Source organism: Lissotriton vulgaris, chromosome 8 (genome assembly GCF_964263255.1).
Source record: "Lissotriton vulgaris chromosome 8, aLisVul1.2, whole genome shotgun sequence".
Taxonomy (NCBI): Eukaryota; Metazoa; Chordata; class Amphibia; order Caudata; family Salamandridae; genus Lissotriton; species Lissotriton vulgaris.
The window spans coordinates 29,585,948-29,607,049 of NC_141696.1; the positions used below are offsets into that span (position 1 = coordinate 29,585,948).

The following is a 21,102-nucleotide window of genomic DNA, read 5'->3' on the forward strand; positions in this document are numbered from 1 at the left end:
CCAAACGCCACCTCCGATCAGCCAACCACGCCCTCGCCGCCGTCCCCCGCATCCGAAGAGCGACTACAGGAGGAAGGTCCTTCTCCTACCTGGCCGCCAAGACCTGGAACTCCCTCCCGACCGACCTGCGCCTGACCCAAGACCACCTCTCCTTCAGGAAGAAGCTGAAGACCTGGCTGTTCGAGCAGTAGCGGCACCCCAAACCCCCAGCGCCTTGAGACCCTACGGGTATGTAGCGCGCTTTACAAGTGACACTGATTGATTGATTGATTGACGACCCCCCCCAAATTTCCAGGAGCTGCTCAGAAACAAGATGTGCCATTTTCCTGAAAATTTCAGCCGATTCCGTCAACAAACGCCAAAGTTATTAGACATAGAATTTTCAGAAATCCCATAGGGAAAAAATCCTAACTATATATACCTACTGGCTATCGCCAGTAGGTAATATATATATATATATATATATATATATATATATATATATATATATATATATATATATATATATATATATATATATATATATATATATATATATTACCTACTGGCGGTCGCCAGTAGGTATATATAGTTAGGATTTTTTCTCTATGGGATTTTTGAAAATTCTATGTCTAATAACTTTGGCGTTTGTGGACGGAATTGGCTGAAAATTTCAGGAAAATGGAACATTTTGTTTCTGAGCAGCCCCTGACAATTTGGGGGGGTTTCATCAAGGGGGGACCGAGAAAAAAGGGGGGTCCCAAAACACGTTTTTCCCATGTTAATTTCCATAGGGCGGTTGGCCTCACTTTTAGCTCGAACGGCTGAATGGATTTGCACGAAACTTGGCAAAATTGTAGGGACTGTTAGCCCGATGTGCCTTTGCTAGATCTCAATATATGTGCTCCAGTGGATTTTGAGTAATTTAGGTTCAAAAAAAGATATATATCTGGGCGGAGCCTAACCACACATCTGATCTGATTGGCTGTCAGCACTTCATCCAAGAAGTGTTGACAGCCATCTTGGGACCAATATACATGATAGCACCTCATTAAAAAGCATTGTAGTTAATAGAGGGTTTTAGGACTTTAGTTACATTATAAATCATTTGTTGATGGTACCATACTCGTTTTAGGAATTGTGGTGGGTTCTAAGGTGATTTTACCATGTGAAAAAACCTTCTGCTGTGATATCATGAATATTGTTTGAAAGAAAACTAATATCTCATGATTTTCCCACAGTGGTTTGGAAGGGGATCTATAAGCTAAACTGAAAGCATATTTTCTGTAAATTCACATTATCTTTCTCAGTCATGTGAAAATGAAGTCTGACATTCTCAGTAAAACATGTACATCCAACAAGGACAGAGACTGTCAGTTGATTCCTTTGTGTTCTACTGCAGCCTCCTAGAGTGTTCTAAAGAACAACTAGAGCGCTAACAGTCCTACTTATTACAAAGGTAGGGCACACCTGAAGCCATCTTGATTGGAATAAAGTGGTAACTCTTAAAACATTTAATTTAAAAAGAAACAACATGAGGGGGTATATTTTGCCATAGAAAGTATGATTAGTGCTGCAGAATGAAAAATTAGGGCACATTTTGAGTGACTTCTCAAATCCTTTTCTATTTCATTAAAACATTCTGACATGCTGTCTCCCAAAATGGCCACCAGAGACAAAAGAGCCCAAATGTAGCCCAAATATCACCCAGATGTAGCCCAAGTATAGCCCAATGACAGAATGTCCCAGAGTGTTCTAAAGAACAACTAGAGCGCTAACAGTCCTACTTATTACAAAGGTATGGCACACCTGAAGCCATCTTGATTGGAATAAAGTGGTAACTCTTAAAACATTTAATTTAAAAAGAAACAACATGAGGGGGTATATTTTGCCATAGAAAGTATGATTAGTGCTGCAGAATGAAAAATTAGGGCACATTTTGAGTGACTTCTCAAATCCTTTTCTATTTCATTAAAACATTCTGACATGCAGTCTCCCAAAATGGCCACCAGAGACAAAAGAGCCCAAATGTAGCCCAAATATCACCCAGATGTAGCCCAAGTATAGCCCAATGACAGAATGTCCCAGAGTGTTCTAAAGAACAACTAGAGCGCTAACAGTCCTACTTATTACAAAGGTATAGCACACCTGGAGCCATCGTGATGGGAATAAAGTGGTAACTCTTAAAACATTTAATTTAAAAAGGAACAAAATGAGGGGGTATATTATGCAATAGAAGGTATTATTAGTGCTGCAGAAAGAAAAATTAGGGCACATTTTGAGTGACTTTTCAAATCCTCTTCTATTTCATTAAAAAATTCTGACATGCAGTCTCCCAAAATGGCCACCAGAGACAAAAGAGCCCAAATGTAGCCCAAATATCACCCAGATGTAGCCCAAGTATAGCCCAATGACAGAATGTCCCAGAGTGTTCTAAAGAACAACTAGAGCGCTAACAGTCCTACTTATTACAAAGGTATGGCACACCTGAAGCCATCTTGATTGGAATAAAGTGGTAACTCTTAAAACATTTAATTTAAAAAGGAACAAAATGAGGGGGTATATTTTGCCATATGAATTATGATTAGTGCTGCAGAAAGAAAAATTAGGGCACATTTTGAGTGACTTCTCAAACCCTCTTCAATTTCATAAAAAAATTCTGACATACAGTCTCCCAAGATGGCCACCAGAGACAAAAGAGCCTAAATGTAGCCCAAATATCACCCAGATGTACCCCAAGTATAGCCCAATGACAGAATGTCCCAGAGTGTTCTAAAGAACAACTAGAGCGCTAACAGTCTTACTTATGACAAAAGTATGGCACACCAGAAGCCATCTTGATTGGAATGAAGTGGTAAGTCTGAAAACACTCAATTTAAAAAGGAACAACATGAGGGGGTTAATTTTGCCATAGAAAGTATGATTAGTGCTTCAGAAAGAAAAATTAGGGATCATTTTGAGTGACTTCTCAAATCCTCTTCTATTTCATTAAAAAAATTCTGACATGCAGACTGAAACATGCACTTTGAATACCAGCAGCAGACGTCCCTGGTGAGCAGTAGCTTTACTACAGTGATCTAATGTGCAACTAGAGTGCTAACATTCAGAATTCATGGCAAATGTGTGACACATCTGAATGCCTTCTTGATGGAACCAAAGTAAACAAGCATTGAAAATGCAATAGATCTCGCCCTCGTTTAAGTTAAAGCCATTCTGTTTGTAATGAGGTGGCTTTTTAGCTTTGCTTTTATTAGTGTTTTTTCAACTTTCATGTAAATAACATGCATCTGTATGCATATAAGTATATGTATGCATGCATTTATGTTTGTATTTATATAGATATACAGATGATATATGTTTATATATGTATGTATATATATATATTCACTGAAAAAACCATAGGTTATAGACCATATATAGTTAGGAATTAGCATTTACAAAACCTTGAAAATTCACTGAAAAAACCATAGGTTATAGACCATATATAGTTAGGAATTAGCATTTACAAAACCTTGAAAATTCACTGAAAAAACCATAGGTTATAGACCATATATAGTTAGGAATTCGCATTTACAAAACCTTATTTTACTCACACAAAACCATTGAAATTCCATATATAGTTAGTTGCACTAACTATATATCGCGCACCCGCAATCCACTGCTGATGATGTCACATATTACATCATTCATGACATGGTCAGTGACATCACTGATGACATCACTGATGACATCTCAAATGACATCACTGATGACATCACTGATGACAACATCCAGTGACTGTATGTTTCTGTAAAGTTAAAATATGTCTTACATATTGAAGAATGAGTGGATGTATAAGTGTCTGGATGAAGGATTTAGTAGGTGCATGACTGACTGTATGAGTGAGTGATTAAATGTGTCTCACTGAGTGCATGGGTTAGTGACTAAACTGTCTTAATTTGTGCATCATTATGTCTGTTGTTCTGTAAACTGTTGCATGTGTTGATAAGTAGCTATATGAGTAACTATATGGGTTATTGATTGGTTGCCCAAGTATTTGTATGGGAGACTGAGTGTGTGTGTGGGTGGCTGGGAGGTGTATGACTCTGTGCATAGATGTGTGAGCAGTTGATTCACTAGATGTATGGTTTCAAAAGTGCATGTGGAAACAGCTGTATGGGCGGTTGACTGTGTGCATGAGTGTATTGGTGAGTGAATGGATATCTCAGTGCTACATGTCAAAGTAAGTACATATGTAAAACACAGTACATGTGAGAGTTGACATATATAAATAACTGTGCATAAGAGCCAGTGAATGTGTGAGTGGCTGTATGGATCATTGTGAACTTGTATCAGGGATTGTATAAGAGAGTAAATATGTGTTAGTATATGTTTGAATAAGTAAAGTTTGTATAACTGTATAGTTGAGGAAATGGAGGTGTGATTGATTCTTTGCATGACTGACTAGGTGTGTGAGTAACTCCATGGATGAGTGACAGTCTGTGAGTGTCTGTTTACACTGATTGTATCTAAGGTTATATTAGAGTCTGAAGAGGTTCATCGTATTATCACATGAATGATATCATCAGTGATGTGATCAGTAATGTCAAATGAGATGTCATCAGTGATGTCATCAGTGATGTCATTTGAGATGTCATCAGTGATGTCATTTGAGATGTCATCAGTGATGTCCTCAGTGATGTCACTGACCATGTCATGAATGATGTAATATGTGACATCATCAGCAGTGGATTGCGGGTGCGCGATATATAGTTAGTGCAACTAACTATATATGGAATTTCAATGGTTTTGTGTGAGTAAAATAAGGTTTTGTAAATGCGAATTCCTAACTATATATGGTCTATAACCTATGGTTTTTTCAGTGAATATATATATATATATATATATATATATATATATATATATATATATATTACCTACTGGCGGTCGCCTGTAGGTAGTTATAGTTAGGATCTATTTGGAATAACTTTTGCGCCGGTTGACGAATCTGCCTGAAAATGTCCTCAAAATGGCCTTGTCAAGCTCTGGTCCTTCTCTGTAAGTTTGGGGGGGATGCGTCAAGCGGGGGCCGAGATAAAAGGGGGGTCCCAAAACGCGTTTTCCCCATGTTAATTTCCATAGGGCTGTCAAACTCACTTTTAGCCCGAACGGCTGAATGGATTTCCGCCAAACTTGGCAAAATTGTAGGGACTGGTAGCCCGATGTGCCTTTGCCTTTGGCGTCATTTGAAATGTCATCAGTGATGTCATTTGAGATGTCATCAGTGATGTCATCAGTGATGTCACTGACCATGTCATGAATGATGTAATATGTGACATCATCAGCAGTGGATTGCGGGTGCGCGATATATAGTTATTGCAACTAACTATATATGCGAATTTCTATGGTTTTGTGCAAGTAAATTAAGGTTTTGAAAATGCTAATCCCTAACTATATATGGTCTATAACCAATGGTTTTTTCAGTGAATTTTCAAGGTTTTGTAAATGCAAATTCCTAACTATATATGGTCTATAACCTATGGTTTTTTCAGTGAATTTCATTGGTTTTTTAAAAGCTAATATCTATAGCTGTAAAATATATTCTTTATTACGTGACGTATCAGGTAGCCACGTGAGACGCCTCAGGACGCGTCACATAAACGTGACGTATCGTCTCTGCAGCGCAAACAAAACCCGTAACGTAAGCGCGCCAGAGCACGCTTACAGATATATATATATTTTTTTTAACCTTAATTAGACAAAATCCACACGTGCACATATCTTAAGGCCTTGCAAAGGCACATCAAACAAACAGTCCCTACAATTTTGCCAAGTTTGGTGGAAATCTATTCCTTTAAATTTTATTTTACTGTTTCTCTTGGTTTTCCCCTTGTTACGCTTACCGGAACGCTACCCGGTACGCAAACCGGACGCTACAAAAACACAAGATGTCGGACTCCCGTTACGCTACAGTTTAGCTGCCCGGTTGGTGTACTGGGAAGCGCCTCTACCGCGAAAAATCGCAATTTTTTTTTTCTTTTTTCCTTTTGCCCTGCGGGGCACTTTAATATCCCCCTCATCAATCCTAGGGGGTCAGGAGGGGTCTACCTTGCCCCCTTTCCTTCATTTCCCCCTTTGTTTTTCACCACCTCTTGTCTCTCGATCCTACCGAGAGACAAGATGGCGGCCGCCCCGGACTGTTTACAATGTTGACAGCCAATCAGCTTCTCCTCAGACTCCCGTTACGCTGCCGGTTAGCTGCCGGGTTAGCTGCCCGGTTCACGTACCGATTTGCGCCTCTACGACAAAAAATCGCAATTTTTTTTTTTGTTGGGCCCCGCGGGGCACTTTAATATCCCCCTCATCAATCCTAGGGGGTCAGAAGGGGTCTACCTTGCCCCCTTTCCTTCATTTCCCCCTTCGTTTTGGCCTCCTCTTGTCTCTCGATCCTACCGAGAGACAAGATGGCGGCCGCTCCGGACTATTTAGAATGTGGCAAACACCGGAGAGCCAATCAGCTTCGCTTCGCAAAGCTCCGTTACGCGAAAAGTACGCAAACCGGTGCGCTATCCGGGACGCTGTCACAGATATATCTGTTTTTTAAAACGTTAATTTCTCAAAATTCACTGGAGCACATATATTGAGACCCAGCAAAGGCACATCGGGCTAATAGTCCCTACAATTTTGCCAAGTTTTGTGCAAATCCATTCAGCCGTTCGAGCTAAAAGTGAGGCCAAACGCCCTATGGAAAAATGAATGGGAAAAACGCGTTTTGGGACCCCCCTTTTTTCTCGGCCCCCCCTTGACGGAACCCCCCCAAATTTGCAGGGGCTGCTCAGGAACAAAATGTGCCATTTTCCTGAAAATTTCAGCCGATTCTGTCCACAAACGCCAAAGTTATTAGACATAGAATTTTCAAAAGTTCCATAGAGAAAAAATCCTAACTATATATACCTACTGGCGACCGCCAGTAGGTAATATATATATATATATATGTAAGACCCAATCATTTTATGTTTCTTGCTTTAGTGTATATGTATGTTATAAAAACTGTAGAAGCATAATCATCAAATGTATTCTGAGACTTGGGACGTAGCATATGTACTATAGCTGCACCATTTAATATATTTACATCCACCTCTGGAGCAGTGTTGTGTATGGTGGTACTTTCAGCAACTTTGTCCAATAGCTGTGACTTCTGTGCTTGTCTCAGTTTTTCATTTACAAATGTAGACGAAAGAAAAGACCAATTCTTGTGCTTTAAAATCTTTGCAATTTACCATTTCTTGCCTGACATCCAGTATATAATCTAGCAAACAGTATGCCAATACTTTTTAACAATAATATTTAAACTTTGAGCTTAGACTTTTTATGCAGGCTGGTACTGAGTATTTGAAGATTGTTCCTTGATATTGTGTCTGTTATGCGCTTTGAACACGTTTGCCACACCTCATGAAAATAGGAGCTATATTGCGATCTACCTAATTCATGTGGTATTTTCACTGTTGTACTAACTGCAGCAGGCATAACTTCATTGCTGTCCAGATTGAATAGATCACCGCTCTCCTGTATACATAGATTATCAAATTCCTTAATTTTGTACAGTGGAGATTTGACATCTTTTGTGAAAGAAATTTGTACACAAGGATTTTTTTTCATGGTGGCAACATTTCAAATCTCTGGTCCAGATATCCATCTTCTTACAGCTCCTGGATATTCTGTCAGACCTACGGCACCTCTATTCTCCTTGATGATAGCATTTTCCTGCTCTAGAGCAATTCATTCCAATGTGCAGTTGCTTTTATTGACAACAAGCTTTCCTTTACGAAGTTCTGAGTGAATGTGTGAGTGGTGTTATACTAGTGTCGCCATGTCGCAAATGTGGACAGAGAGTCATCGAGAATAATGACCATGATTTGTGGCAAACATCCATTGAACCCTCTGAGTAAGTACTTGTCCATACCCTCTCTAATTGACTGAAGAAATTCTAGTGAAAGTATCTGCAGATGCATAGCAATTGGACAACATCGGAAGTGTGGGGGCTCATTCGATTCCCACTCATTCCGGTTAGAAAACTCCCTTATGTCCTCAACGGACTGTTTAGAATCAGGATAACTTTGCTGTAATATGTACAGAACAGCAACATTCATACTTTGAAGAGATGACATGTAGAGGTTAAGTAGGAAACCTTCAACATATAGTGTCAGTTTTTCCTTTGGTAGTGATGTCAGCTTGCACTAACATACTTGTCCATACACTTATCAATAGCCAGTCTTCAAGTACTTTAAATAAAGTCATCTTGATATGATGTCCCCCCATGTAATGTAATGTAATGTATAGGCATTTATATAGCGCACTACTTACCCGGAGGGTCCCAAGGCGCTTCGACCGCTGCGAAACCCTTCCTGGCTTCCCTGAGAGATGGTCCCTTAATGGGTATCTCCAGGGTGAGACCAGGCATCCCCGGCGGTCTGGTGGGGCTGTTAGTGAAGATGAGGCAAGCTAATGCCCAGAGATGCCGAGTGTGATCGCTGATCAGAGTGGGCACCGAGGCGAGAGAATTATCGAGTCCGCTGACCCTGGTCCAGTAACCTGCCGCGCCGGGATTCGAACCCTGGTCCCGGGCCGTCCTCTGCTCTCGGGTCTGCCGCCTCTAACCAGTGAGCCACAGTGAGCCACCATCAACACAACATATTTATCTCCAACATATAGATGTGGCATATCCCATTCAATTTGTTTTGCTGGGGCAAAGAGAGGTTGGTCCATTGCAATATTAGGTGTTTGTCCTGGAGTGACATAATGAACTGACTCTTTAATGACTTTCAAGCAATGTAAGCCCATTTACTTGGAATAAGCACTTTCTGTGAACGGAGGCAACAATGCAGTAGTCGACAGTGGTCTATTGATAGGTAGCAGCAACAATGCATGATATGATGCCCAAGAAATGTTTTCATCAGAAGAAATATTTCCACTCTCACTCTTTCAGTAATGGAACATGATAATCTGTATTGTTCATTAAAGCTGGTTCGATATTTTTATACAGTACTGGAAGAGTTGAAATCTGTTTTCACTTTGCAATATTAGTATTAATCACCACAAAATCATGATCAATTCCTTCTAGTTCTCATTGTGAATGTTGTGTCAGAGTTGTTGCTTCCATGGAAGGAGTATTTAGCTGTCATGGAACTTGAATTGTTATCTATTTTATCAATATTTCCACTGGTGAGTACTTTCAACTTCAGCTTTAGTGGACATACAACTTGTTCACTCTCATTCTTTATGCAAATGCTATTTCAACAGATTTTTGCAAAGCCCTATTGTATGAAATACAAATACCTACTTTACCGAGCTTGTCTACAAGTTCTCAATTTCTCATTTGACTGAGGATAGAAGGAACAATGCATATGGAAGGTACAGTTTCTCTGCTGCTGTTATGTCTGGGAACTGGGAATTGTGTTCTTGAATTCTCTATAGTGTTAAACATTATTAATTCAGAAATATACAATTCTATGTTGTTAGTGACTGCTTTACAGGAATACTCCTATCAGATCCATCACGTATCATTTTAACAAGGGCAAGAAATTATTCCAGAACTGATTGGTTTCCACAATCAAAATCAAGTCAAATCAAATCAAAAATTATGTTATTCAGCTCTAGAATTAAAGCCATAAAAGTTGCACAGTTCCATGTAACGGTTAGAACATACAATGAATAACAATAACAACAAAGGGAATTAATCCTATAGAAAGAATTGCAGTATATACATCTAGTGCAATTAGCCTACTGAGGGATTGATAGTGAACTATGGGGCAGGTGAAGATAGATTGAAAGTGAGACACCCATTCATCCTCAGTTATGTTGGTGCCTACATCTCAAGCCCATGCCCTTTCAAATAGAGGTCGATTAATAATACCCCAGAACCTTGCACCGTTCCCCAGGGTACTAGCCTCCAGTAGGTCTCTCCACTTTTCCTCCTTCAATTCACTCTTGCGGGTGACCTGTGCCCATTTATACTCGAGACATCGGGCACAAGTCATGGGTTGGTTTCTAGGGGTAACTTTTAGGGCATCTTTTTGTTGTCTCGCTGCCTTGGAGCAAAGTGGGTTGAACCATCTAGGATCAGATGACAGCGTCCTGTGTGAAGAAACACATAGGAGTGCCCCAACCTCGGTAATAAAAACATCAAAGACCTTAAGAACATCCCCCGAATGGGGATCAGATGACACACAAAAAGTTATTTCTGTTGCACAAGACTCTTAAACTTTGCCATAAAAAGAGTATGGCATTATCTGCGACCATTTTAAACGGTGACTTCCCTCCACAGGTCTAATCATGCCTGGGGCTATTGCCTTGGCTAGTATGGATTACAGCCTACCATCCAAGAGCATACAGATGGGGGTAATGATCGCTAAAAACACTATTCATAATTGTAATCCTGTGGAAACTAGACTGGAGACCAGAGGAGATCAGAATGTGGTTTATAAAGAAGCCATTGCTGCATCCTTTAAAAGAAGGGACAGACTGTGTGCTGAGGGAGGCAGATAAAGACATTGAAGATAACAAATCAAATTATCAAGCAAATGATTCAATACATCCCCCTGGGCAGTATGCACAAAATGGAAACCCTGCATCCTGGCGCAATCAAAGCTCAGCCATACTTCTGATTTTAGGATCTCTATAGGGATGGATATTAAAGTCACCCGCCACATAAGCTTATGTGCAACAGAGGCACAGGACTGTCTTATAAGACCACCCAATTAGGCAATCTTGCACTCTCCCTGTGTGCTAGTTGCAATATAAAAGTTAATAATGCCAATGCTATTGTTTCCTCTCCTTAGGATGACCGCTGAGCCTGTAACCAGGCGAGGTTGCCCCCACACACCCCTGCTACTGCCTCACTTGCCTTTGTTTTGTTTTGCTGACGCTTGCCCTCGTTTTCCCTTTGCTGCCTTTGTTTTCTTTTCATTTTTCCACAGGGCGACCCAGCCGCCGCTGAGCCACCCCCTGCCCTCCTTTCCCGCCGCTGCCTCCCAGCGGCCACGCCCCCCTCCTGCCCATTCGCCGCCCCACTCCCGCCACCCAGCTGCTCCTCCCTCCCGGCTCCTTCTTAAGGAGACAGCACAGAGGCGCAGGGAGCGACCGCTGAGCCTGTAACCAGGCGAGGTCGCCCCCACACACCCCTGCTACTGCCTCACTTGCCTTTGTTTTGTTTTGCTGAAGCTTGCCCTCGTTTTCCCTTTGCTGCCTTCGTTTTCTTTTCATTTTTCCACAGGGCGACCCAGTCGCCGCTGAGCCGCCCCCTGCCCTCCTTTCCCGCAGCTGCCTCCCAGCGGCCACACCCCCTCCTGCCCATTTGCCGCCCGCTCCCGCCACCCAGCTGCTCCTCCCTCCCGGCTCCTTCTTAAGGAGACAGCACAGAGGCGCAGAGAGCGACCGCTGAGCCTGTAACCAGGCGAGGTCGCCCCCACACACCCCTGCTACTGCCTCACTTGCCTTTGTTTTGTTTTGCTGAAGCTTGCCTTCGTTTTCCCTTTGCTGCCTTTGTTTTCTTTTCATTTTTCCACAGGGCGACCCAGCGGCCGCTGAGCCGCCCCCTGCCCTCCTTTCCCGCCGCTGCCTCCCGGCGGCCACGCCCCCCTCCTGCCCATTCGCCGCCGCGCTCCCGCCACCCAGCTGCTCCTCCCTCCCGGCTCCTTCTTATGTCGCCCATGCATACGCGCAGCGGTCATGCCCAGCGGGCGCGCCGATTGTGCGCCCAAGGCGCGCCAAAGGCAAGCCCGTCTGCGTCTGCCCGCGCCTGGACAACGCCCAGCACCAGAACCCCTGGCCCCCGCCGCCGATGCAAGACTACCCGACAGACCTACGCCGCCGCCACTCTCAACGCTCTCAATGCTGGCCAGAACCCTGCCTGCTACCGAGCTACCCCGAGACGCACCCACGGACCCTTTTCCTGCCAAGCCTGCCGATTCACCTGCTACCGGACCTGCACCACCCCCGCCAAGTCGAGCACCAGCAGCAACCACCTGAAGTGCATCCTGCTCAATACCCGCTCCGTCCACAGGCACGCCATGGAACTCTGGGACCTGCTCGATGCGACAGCACCGGACGTCGCCTTCCTCACCGAAACCTGGATGAACGCCTCCTCAGCGCCCGACATCGCCATAGCCATCCCGGACGGATACAAGATCATCCGGAGAGATCGCGTCAACCAGATGGGAGGTGGCATCGCCATCGTACACGTGAACACCATCCGCATCTCGACTATCACCGATGAAACCTTCACCGCCACCGAACACCTGCACTTCCAGATACACACTGACCCCAAGACCACCCTTCGAGGCACCCTCATCTACAGACCACCGGGACCACGCTTCAGAAGATATACGACCCTCCACCACCCGCAACAGGTTCCCTGCTAAAGCTGGAGCAAGATCACCACCGAGCAGCTCACCGCCTCCCTCAGCCAGAACACTCCCACCAGCACAACGGACCCCAACAAAGCAGCCAGCAACCTCACCAAGTGGCTGACCGCCTGCGGCGATGACCTCGCACCACTAAAGAACCCTCCCAGCAGACCCGGCAGCAAGAAAACCCCCTGGTTCACCGACGAACTCAAGGAATCCAAGAAGAACTGCCGCACCCTCGAGAAAGCCTGGCGGCTCGACCTGACCACAGACAACTGGACCGCCCTCAAGCACGCCACCTGCAAACACCATCAGCTGATCTGCGCCACCAAGAAGACGGCGCTCAAAGAACAACTGAACAACAATGCCCACGACAGCAAGGAACTCTTCAGCATCGTCAAAGAGTTCACCAACCCCAGCGCCGGAAACAACAACATCAATCACTCGCAAGACCTCTGCAACTCACTCGCCACGTTCTTCCACCGCAAGATCGCTGACATACACAACAGCTTTGACGCACAGACCACACACCCTACCACCGAACCAATGCCTGCCCCCACCACCCTCTGCAACTGGACCCCGATCAGCACCTAAGACACCACCCACACGATGAACTCCGTCCACTCCGGATCACCAACCGACCCCTGCCCACACCACGTCTTCAACAAAGCAGACACCATCATCCCACCCCATCTCCGAGATATCATCAACTCCTCCTTCCACACCGCCACTTTCCCGGAGAGCTGGAAGCACGCCGAGCTGACCGCCCTCCTGAAGAAACCAACGGCGGACCCCACCGACCTCAAGAACTACCGCCCCATCTCGCTCCTTCCTTTTCCGGCCAAAGTCATCGAGAAGACCGTCAACAGACAGCTTGCCGCCTTCCTCGAGACGAACGGATCCCAAACCCCTCGCAGTCCGGGTTTCGGGCCAACCACAGCACCGAGACCGCCCTAATCGCAGCCACCGACGACATCAGAACCCTGATCGACAATGGGGAAACAGCGGCCCTCATCCTCCTGGACCTCTCTGCAGCGTTCGACACTGTCTGCCACCGCACCCTAGTGAAGCGCCTCAGCAACATCGGAATCCAAGAGAAAGCACTGGAGTGGATCATCTCATTCCTCGCTGGAAGAACCCAGAGAGTACGCCTCCCCCCGTTCAGATCTAAGGCCACCGAAGTCATCTGTGGCGTACCACAAGGATCTTCACTCAGTCCAACCCTCTTCAATGTTTACATGAGCCCCCTCGCAGCCATCGCACGCCAACACAACCTCAACATCATCTCCTATGCCGACGACACCCAGCTAATCCTCTCCCTCACCAACGACCCCACCACCGCCAGAGCCAACCTACACGAAGGGATGAAAGACGTTGCCGACTGGATGAGGAACAGCCGCCTTAAACTGAACTCAGACAAGACGGAAGTCCTCATCCTGGGATCATCACCCTCCGCCTGGGACGACTCCTGGTGGCCCCTGGCCCTGGGCACCGCTCCCAAACCAACGGCCCACGCACGGAACCTGGGCTTCATCCTGGACTCCTCCCTGTTGATGACCAGACAAGTCAACGCCGTCTCATCTACGTGCTTCAACACCCTGCGCATGCTCCGCAAGATCTTCAGATGGATCCCCACTGAAACCAGGAAGACCGTCACCCAGGCACTTGTCAACAGCCGACTGGACTACGGGAACACCCTCTATGCCAGAACCACAGCTAAACTTCAAAAAAGACTCCAACGCATCCAGAACGCCTCCGCACGCCTGATCCTGGACATCCCCCGACACAGCAATATCACCAGACACCTGAGAGACCTGCACTGGCTCCCCGTCAACAAGGGAATCACGTTCAGACTCCTCACCCACACGCACAAGGCTCTCCACGACCTGGGCCCCAAGTACCTCAACGACCGCATGACCTTCTACACGCCCACCCGCCAGCTACGATCGACCAGCCACGCACTCGCCACCGTACCACGCATCCGCAGAGCCACCGCCGGAGGGAGATCCTTCTCTTACCTGGAAGCCAAGACTTGGAACTCCCTCCCCACCCACCTTCGGCGAACCCAAGACCATCTCTCCTTCAGGAAGCGGCTCAAGACCTGGCTGTTCGAGCAGTAACGCACCCCTCTCCCCCAGCGCCTTGAGACCCTCCCGGGTGAGTAGCTCGCTTTACAAATGCCGTGATTGATTGATTGATTGATTGATTGATTGAAAATCCTTGTTATCAGTAGGAAGTTGCTGTTTCCTACAGGGCACAGCCAAAGATATGTAGATTACCACCCCACCCCTAGCTCTGCCACATGTAGACGGGGCGCTGGAACAAAGAAGACTTTATAACCCTCCAAGAACACATTACAATTCACTAGCCAGGTCTCCTCGAGGGAAATAACAGGGTATTGTCTAATGAAATGCATCTATATAGAGTCCTGAAATTTTCCCATCCGACCTACAATGTTCCATGACAGAAGGTTGTAGGAGTCTACACTTGCAGTCATCCCTTGGTGTGCAACCGGTAAAGGCACCTGCTGCAGGGTGCTGGACTTTTCCAATCCCTCCGTGGGCACAGCATTTCCCATAGAGACACGTGGGGACCCCTGTTGATATAATATCTCCTCAAAGGGCTTTGTGACGCATTGCTGGAGTGTGTCACAAAAGTGACGCAACTCCAGCAATGTGTCCTTTCACATGGGCAAGCCCCATGTGAAAGGGCCTGCGTCAGTCTTATGCTTGCTGTGAGGCAGGCGCAAGATTTTGACGCAACAGCGTCCTAGAAGTGACACAGTGAAATCTCATAGATTTCACTGCGTCACTTCTACGACCCTTCCTTGCATCAATACGCCCCCCCTGGATACATTATACCTTGGGGAGTTGAAAACATTCTAGGTTTTAGTACTCCATAGTCGTTGACAGATGTGTACCGGCAAACAACATGCAAGAAATAACAGTGCTGGGGATTTACTAGGCGGATTAATGCACATTGGAGAGCAAGCTGCACCACTGACCTGGCCGGTCTGCTTCCACTCACCACCGGCTCTCCTCTCAGGAGGAGCTTCATGCTCTCCCCAACCCCTGACTGGGAGATTCTCATTGAGGGGGGGCTTGAATGGAGCTGCACACCCCCAGCACCTTTCCCTACCTCCATGCACCACAGGCTCTAGGTAGGCTTCCCTTCTTGATGGACTACCAACAGCAGGCGAAGATAGCCTCTGATACCTTCAACTATCCTGGACTTGCAGATGGAAGTAATAGGATGGCGAAAGACAATGCTGATGCGATTTCCGACCACAAACAGACCAAGAAGAAAGGAAAAATTGTTGTGGGCGTCTTTAGCCCTTAGACCATTGTGCCCACTTTCAGCAGGTGACAGTTATTGGGCAGCACAAGGTGGCATGATACCAGAGGCTGTGGGGCAATTGGCTTACCTAGATGGGGGGCAACTTTCAGTGGATCAGCCACCATGACCATAGTGTTACAAGTAGTTGTTGCAGGCCACAGGCTACGAGCCGTAGAGCACTGGCCGGTACCAGTGGGGAGGTGGAATCAGAGCAGCAGTGTAAGATGGTATCAACCTCACACAAAAATGCACATCAATTGATCTTCAAAACTGAGATGTCTTCAGCCAATGCAATCCAGTATCATATCTCATCCTGTGCTCTCCTGTCATGTGTTTTCTCCTGTCCTCTGGATGATGCTCATTGTACCTCTCACATAACCTACATATTCCCATTTTGTACCATTGTGGCCTTCTCAGTTCCATGCTTTACTTCCTTCCTTCTGTGTTATACAGTACTGTCCTAGTGAGAGCTCTGTGCCCAGTTTCATGTTCCCTTTTCCTGTATCCAGATGCACTCACACCGTGCATTGTAACTTGTAGTGAACTTTTCTTTTCTCCTACGTTGTGGTTTTTTTTTTACAAATATTACCATCCTTTATAGTGGCATGTAGTTCTTGTTGTTAGGTGGACCTCCTATGTCCAAGGAGCCATTCTACCATTACTTCTTGTTCCCTTCTCCAATTTAGCAAGATTGTTGACTTTGCCAATGCTTGATCCTAAATATTCTGTTGAAGTCAGGATGTTCCAGCAGGGCTGATAGCTTGCACCAAACTCGGAGGGGGCTTGTATAGGCCAATTAGAGATGAGCTAGAAGAAGAAATCACTCTAGAGAACGTTCATTTAGCACTTTTAGGAATGGCATCGGGGAAGGCCGCTTGCCTTGACAGGATTCCGCTGGAGGTCTATAAAATCCTAGGAACAGTTATAACACCTCTTCTTCTTTACTTGTTTATTGGTATGCAGCATAATGGAACTCCCCCTGAGTCCTGGAAAGAGACAGACATCATAATATTTCTTAAAAAAGGAAAACCGGTAGATAATCCATTTTCATACCGGCCGATCTCCTTGATCAACTCTGACACCAAAATATATTCTAAAATCCTGGTAAATCATCTAGGGAGGGTCATAGAATGTCTGGTCTCCCCCTAGCAACACGGTTTTATTCTGGGCAAAGGAACAACTGATCATACCCGCAGAGTTATCTCTCTGTTTGACATCATAACCGGGACGGGGACAGATAGCTATGATCCTCCTCGACGTTGAAAAAGCCTTCCACCAGGTGTCTTGGGAGTTTTTATGGGGGATACTGGAGCTAAATGGTTTTGGGTCGCAGTTTATAAAGGCAATTGAGAGGAAGGTATCTAATAATATTAGCATATCAAGAGGGACCAGGCAGAGATGACCTTGCTACCCAATTTTATTTGCTTTATATATCAATCCTTTAGTGGTTAAGCTCTTACAGAGTCTGAAGATTATCACTGGTGGGTATGAGACAACAGTATGCATTGAAATACGCATTGAACAAGGGAAAAATGATTGTGCTATGCACAGATACTATAGATTTTAACAACCCTAGGAAAGCATATACAGCGGTTTGTCTTGGGATCTAAATAAATGCTAAGGTGGATGAAATTAGTAAATGTAATTTGTAACCTCTGATTAAAACCTTAGGGAATGACTTAAGGAGAGTTAACGGACTACATCTGTCTATGCACAATACAAAATAAAAAAATAAGTCAGGATGTTCCAAATTGCACATATCCCATGATAGATATGTATGTCCTTGATAACATTTGCTATCTCCATGATCTTCGAAGTATTAATAGACTGATTTGAAAATCACTTGGAACAAGTCAGCCCAAAAACCCCATTGCATCATCTATGAAACTCCTGATGATTCTGAAGCTGAAATGTCTCTTAAGAAGGGTACTTTCAATAATTCCAAATGGGATTAAACACAGCAGCATCAGTATCCCATCTCATCTTCTCATCAAATGCATATTGCCTTAGCATCATTCTATCAGGAGTACTACATAAAGGGTATCACTATTGGAGTACATGGTGGCCCGTGGCAAAGAGGTATTTGTCATACTGCATGTAATTATTGTTAATTGTATAATTATTATTGTTATATAATTATTAATTATTGTTATATTATACTGTTCAGGCCTCATAGGAACAAAATACATATTATTATTTAAAGAAGCATGGGCTGAATATTTTAGAAGTACATGCCACTAACACTTCCAAGGGTCCCAGATCTTACTCCTCCAGGCAGGAATCGTTCCCTATTGCCAGTCATTGTCCTACGTTTTCCACCCAGTGGACAGGCTAACAAAAGGATGTGGGAACGAAATATGACTACACACTGATAGACAAAATGAATACAAATGTTGTCGTGAATAAAAGAGCAATGTATGCTATTACCTGTGTCTTTGTATTGTGATGTACACAAATCTAAGTTTGTTTTTAAAAACTCAGTATTCTGAACACACTGCATTTGTTCTATATACCCACCCACTTCCACCTGACTAGCCACTCTCCCTCACCACTTCTCTAGCAATACAAGCGTGTGGGTGCCATTGTTACTTGATCCCACCCTGATGAAGCCAGTCACTGTCAAAGATAGTACACCTACATCCAACATATTCCATTTGGGGAGACCTCAAAAGAAACAAATATCAGATCCCAAGTGTCTAAATTTGGAAAATAAATAACTCAATTATTCCAAAGGATGGGCACATCAACATGAGTTTGTCTAATGATATACTTAATATCAACTATGTGAGAGGAAAAAAGTCAAAGAGCTTCCTATATAGAAAGTATTTCTGAAATAAATAAACATGACTAAATCAATTACAAAATGAAAAATGTTTACCTCATTTTTTAAAGGAATCATAACTTTTTAATTTTTTTTTCTTCAGCTACAGATGAATGTATGAAATGTCCAGATGACCAATTGCCAAGTAGTAAACATGACCAGTGCATCCCAAAGGTGATAGAATTCCTTTCTTTTGATGAGCGCCTTGGACTTACACTCTGCTTCGCTGCTGCCTTCTTGGCTTTCATAGCTGCTTGTGTGCTAGGAATCTTTCTTAAATATGGTTCCACTCCTATCGTCAAAGCCAACAACCGCTGGCTCAGTTACCTGCTTCTCATCTTCCTAAAGCTCTGTTTCCTCTGTTCCTTCATATTCATTGGTCGACCCACAAAACTATCCTGCATGCTACGTCAAATTATCTTTGGTATTGTTTTTTCCATCAGTGTCTCCATAATCCTCGCAAAGACTATACTTACTGTTATTGCCTTTAAAGCCAAACTTCCCAACAGTCCAGCAAGAAAGTTGTTGGGAGTAAAAACTCCAAGTTGTATAGTCTCTCTTTGCTCTCTGATACAAGTTGTTATTTGCTCTCTTTGGTTGGCGAAGTCTCCTCCATTTCCAGAGCCTGACCTCTTGTCGTATAATGAAAAGATAATTGCTGAATGTAATGAAGGTAAACATTTCTTCTACTTCATGCTGGGATACATGGGCCTCCTAGCCACAGTCAGCTTTGTAGTTGCCTTTCTCTCAAGGAACCTGCCTGGAAGCTTCAACGAGGCCAAGCTGATCACCTTCAGTATGGTGGTGTTTGTCAGTGTGTGGATCTCCTTCATCCCAGCATACCTGAGTACCCAGGGGAAATACATGGTGGCTGTGGAGGTGTTTGCGATCTTGTGCTCCAGTGCTGGACTGCTGGGGTGTATATTCTTTCCTAAGTGTTATATCATTCTGTTCAGGCCTGAAATGAACAACAGACATAATATCATTGGAAGAACACATTTCGGTACTATCCGAAAACATTAAGATCACAAAGGAAGGAGTTAGCTGGTGAAGGCATTAACAGAATAAGCAAAATCTATGTGTTAATAATGTTGCTGCATAAGGGATTGTGACTACAGATAAATTAATCTATCCATATACAAGAATCCATCAATGCTGGACCAGTGGACCTTTCACAATCTAATTGAAGTCAAAAGGAGGATACTGATGAGTATGCCTAACAACATGTCACACAAATGTACCTTAGCACATTTAGTTTTTGTGACTGTTTTCAATACACACAGGGCCTCCAGCAATTACTTCAGCATTAAAGAGTGTGCAATGCTATGATGCTGTACAACTAGTGGATTCCCAAATGTTTGAACTTTGCACTTTGCAAAGATTGTGAATTTAAAAAAACTTGGGAAATTGTAGGCTCTTCCCGGCAGTGGAAAATTGTCCCCACTACTAAGAGGATCCACCTGGGCCAATGGTGAGCCGCCTCTTTCCAGGATGTAATGTCACAGAAGCTACTTTTCAATGCTGTTCCCCTTTTGCAAGACTTTCCGATCTGGCCTGAGGAGTGGTCTGTCCAATCCATGAACTCAACCGTAGGTTTCAATCCAGCACTGACTGCACCCATAGATCAAATTGCCCCCTTCCCCTGCCATGCCTTAGACAGGCTCAATTGTCAACTGCACCTCAGGAAATCGGCTGGGAGAAAGCACAGGACAGAACTGGGCAAACTGTGGAGGCACTTTGACATGACTTTAGGAATGGTATGCAAGTCACACAGTGCATAATATCTCAATAGAGACAAAGCCACAAATAACCTAGTTTACAATGTAATTGCTTATGTCTACTTAACCCCAGAACCAGCATTCTCCTTAAAGATTCTGGGAAGGGAAATTATTATTCAGGATTGATGCTGCTGAGAGTAATAGTCCTTTAGATGTCTTTGGGCTTTAGTTAATTTGAAGGTCAGGATACTCCAACACAGACAAGACAGTTGCCATATTACAAGTGCATTATAGGCTGTGGCACATGAAATATGGCAGATAGGATACTTGTCACATTTTGGTATCCCGTTCACCAACTCTAATTAAGATCATGTATCATGTATCATTTATCTGTGCCCAAGGTTAGATGCAATATTTATGATTGTTGAATTTAGAGATTTACAACACTGCCGCTCAGGAGCATGTTGTAAAACCATCTTCCAATGTTCACTTGACCCTGCATACGGCAGCATTACAAGCTGGTGTTAACACATGTTGTGAAGTATTAGCAGGCAGCACCTGGAGACTAGTTTAACCATAAAACCATCTGGCTGATGGTAACTCAGGTGTAGCAGTCAAACATTAAGCCCTTGCTGTCTGGATTTTTTGATAGAGCTGGAAGCCTTTGAAGATATCTTTTTGTAAGCAGCTCAATTGTAGTTGAACAATTGTTGGAAGGGTTGGCATAGATAGTTTACATGGGGAAACGCCTTTTCACACACACCTTTACCTAAGTCAATAAATGGACATTGACACCACCACCGCCTACATGCACAACATTTGCCCTGATTGGTAGATGCCATACCTTATGGATCACTTCTTCCCA

The 21,102-nt window shown here is 44.3% G+C and overlaps 1 protein-coding gene across 1 annotated transcript in view; it reads left to right on the plus strand.

Annotated features, from left to right (window-relative positions):
* LOC147693294 (vomeronasal type-2 receptor 26-like) overlaps positions 1-19,542 on the plus strand; it is a 51,277-nt gene extending 31,735 nt beyond the window's left edge. The window contains exon 2 of the mRNA XM_086935903.1: positions 18,623-19,542. Coding sequence (XP_086792029.1) covers positions 18,623-19,542 — 920 coding nt within the window. The remainder of the gene's footprint in view (positions 1-18,622) is intronic.
* The last annotated feature ends 1,560 nt before the right edge of the window (positions 19,543-21,102 follow it).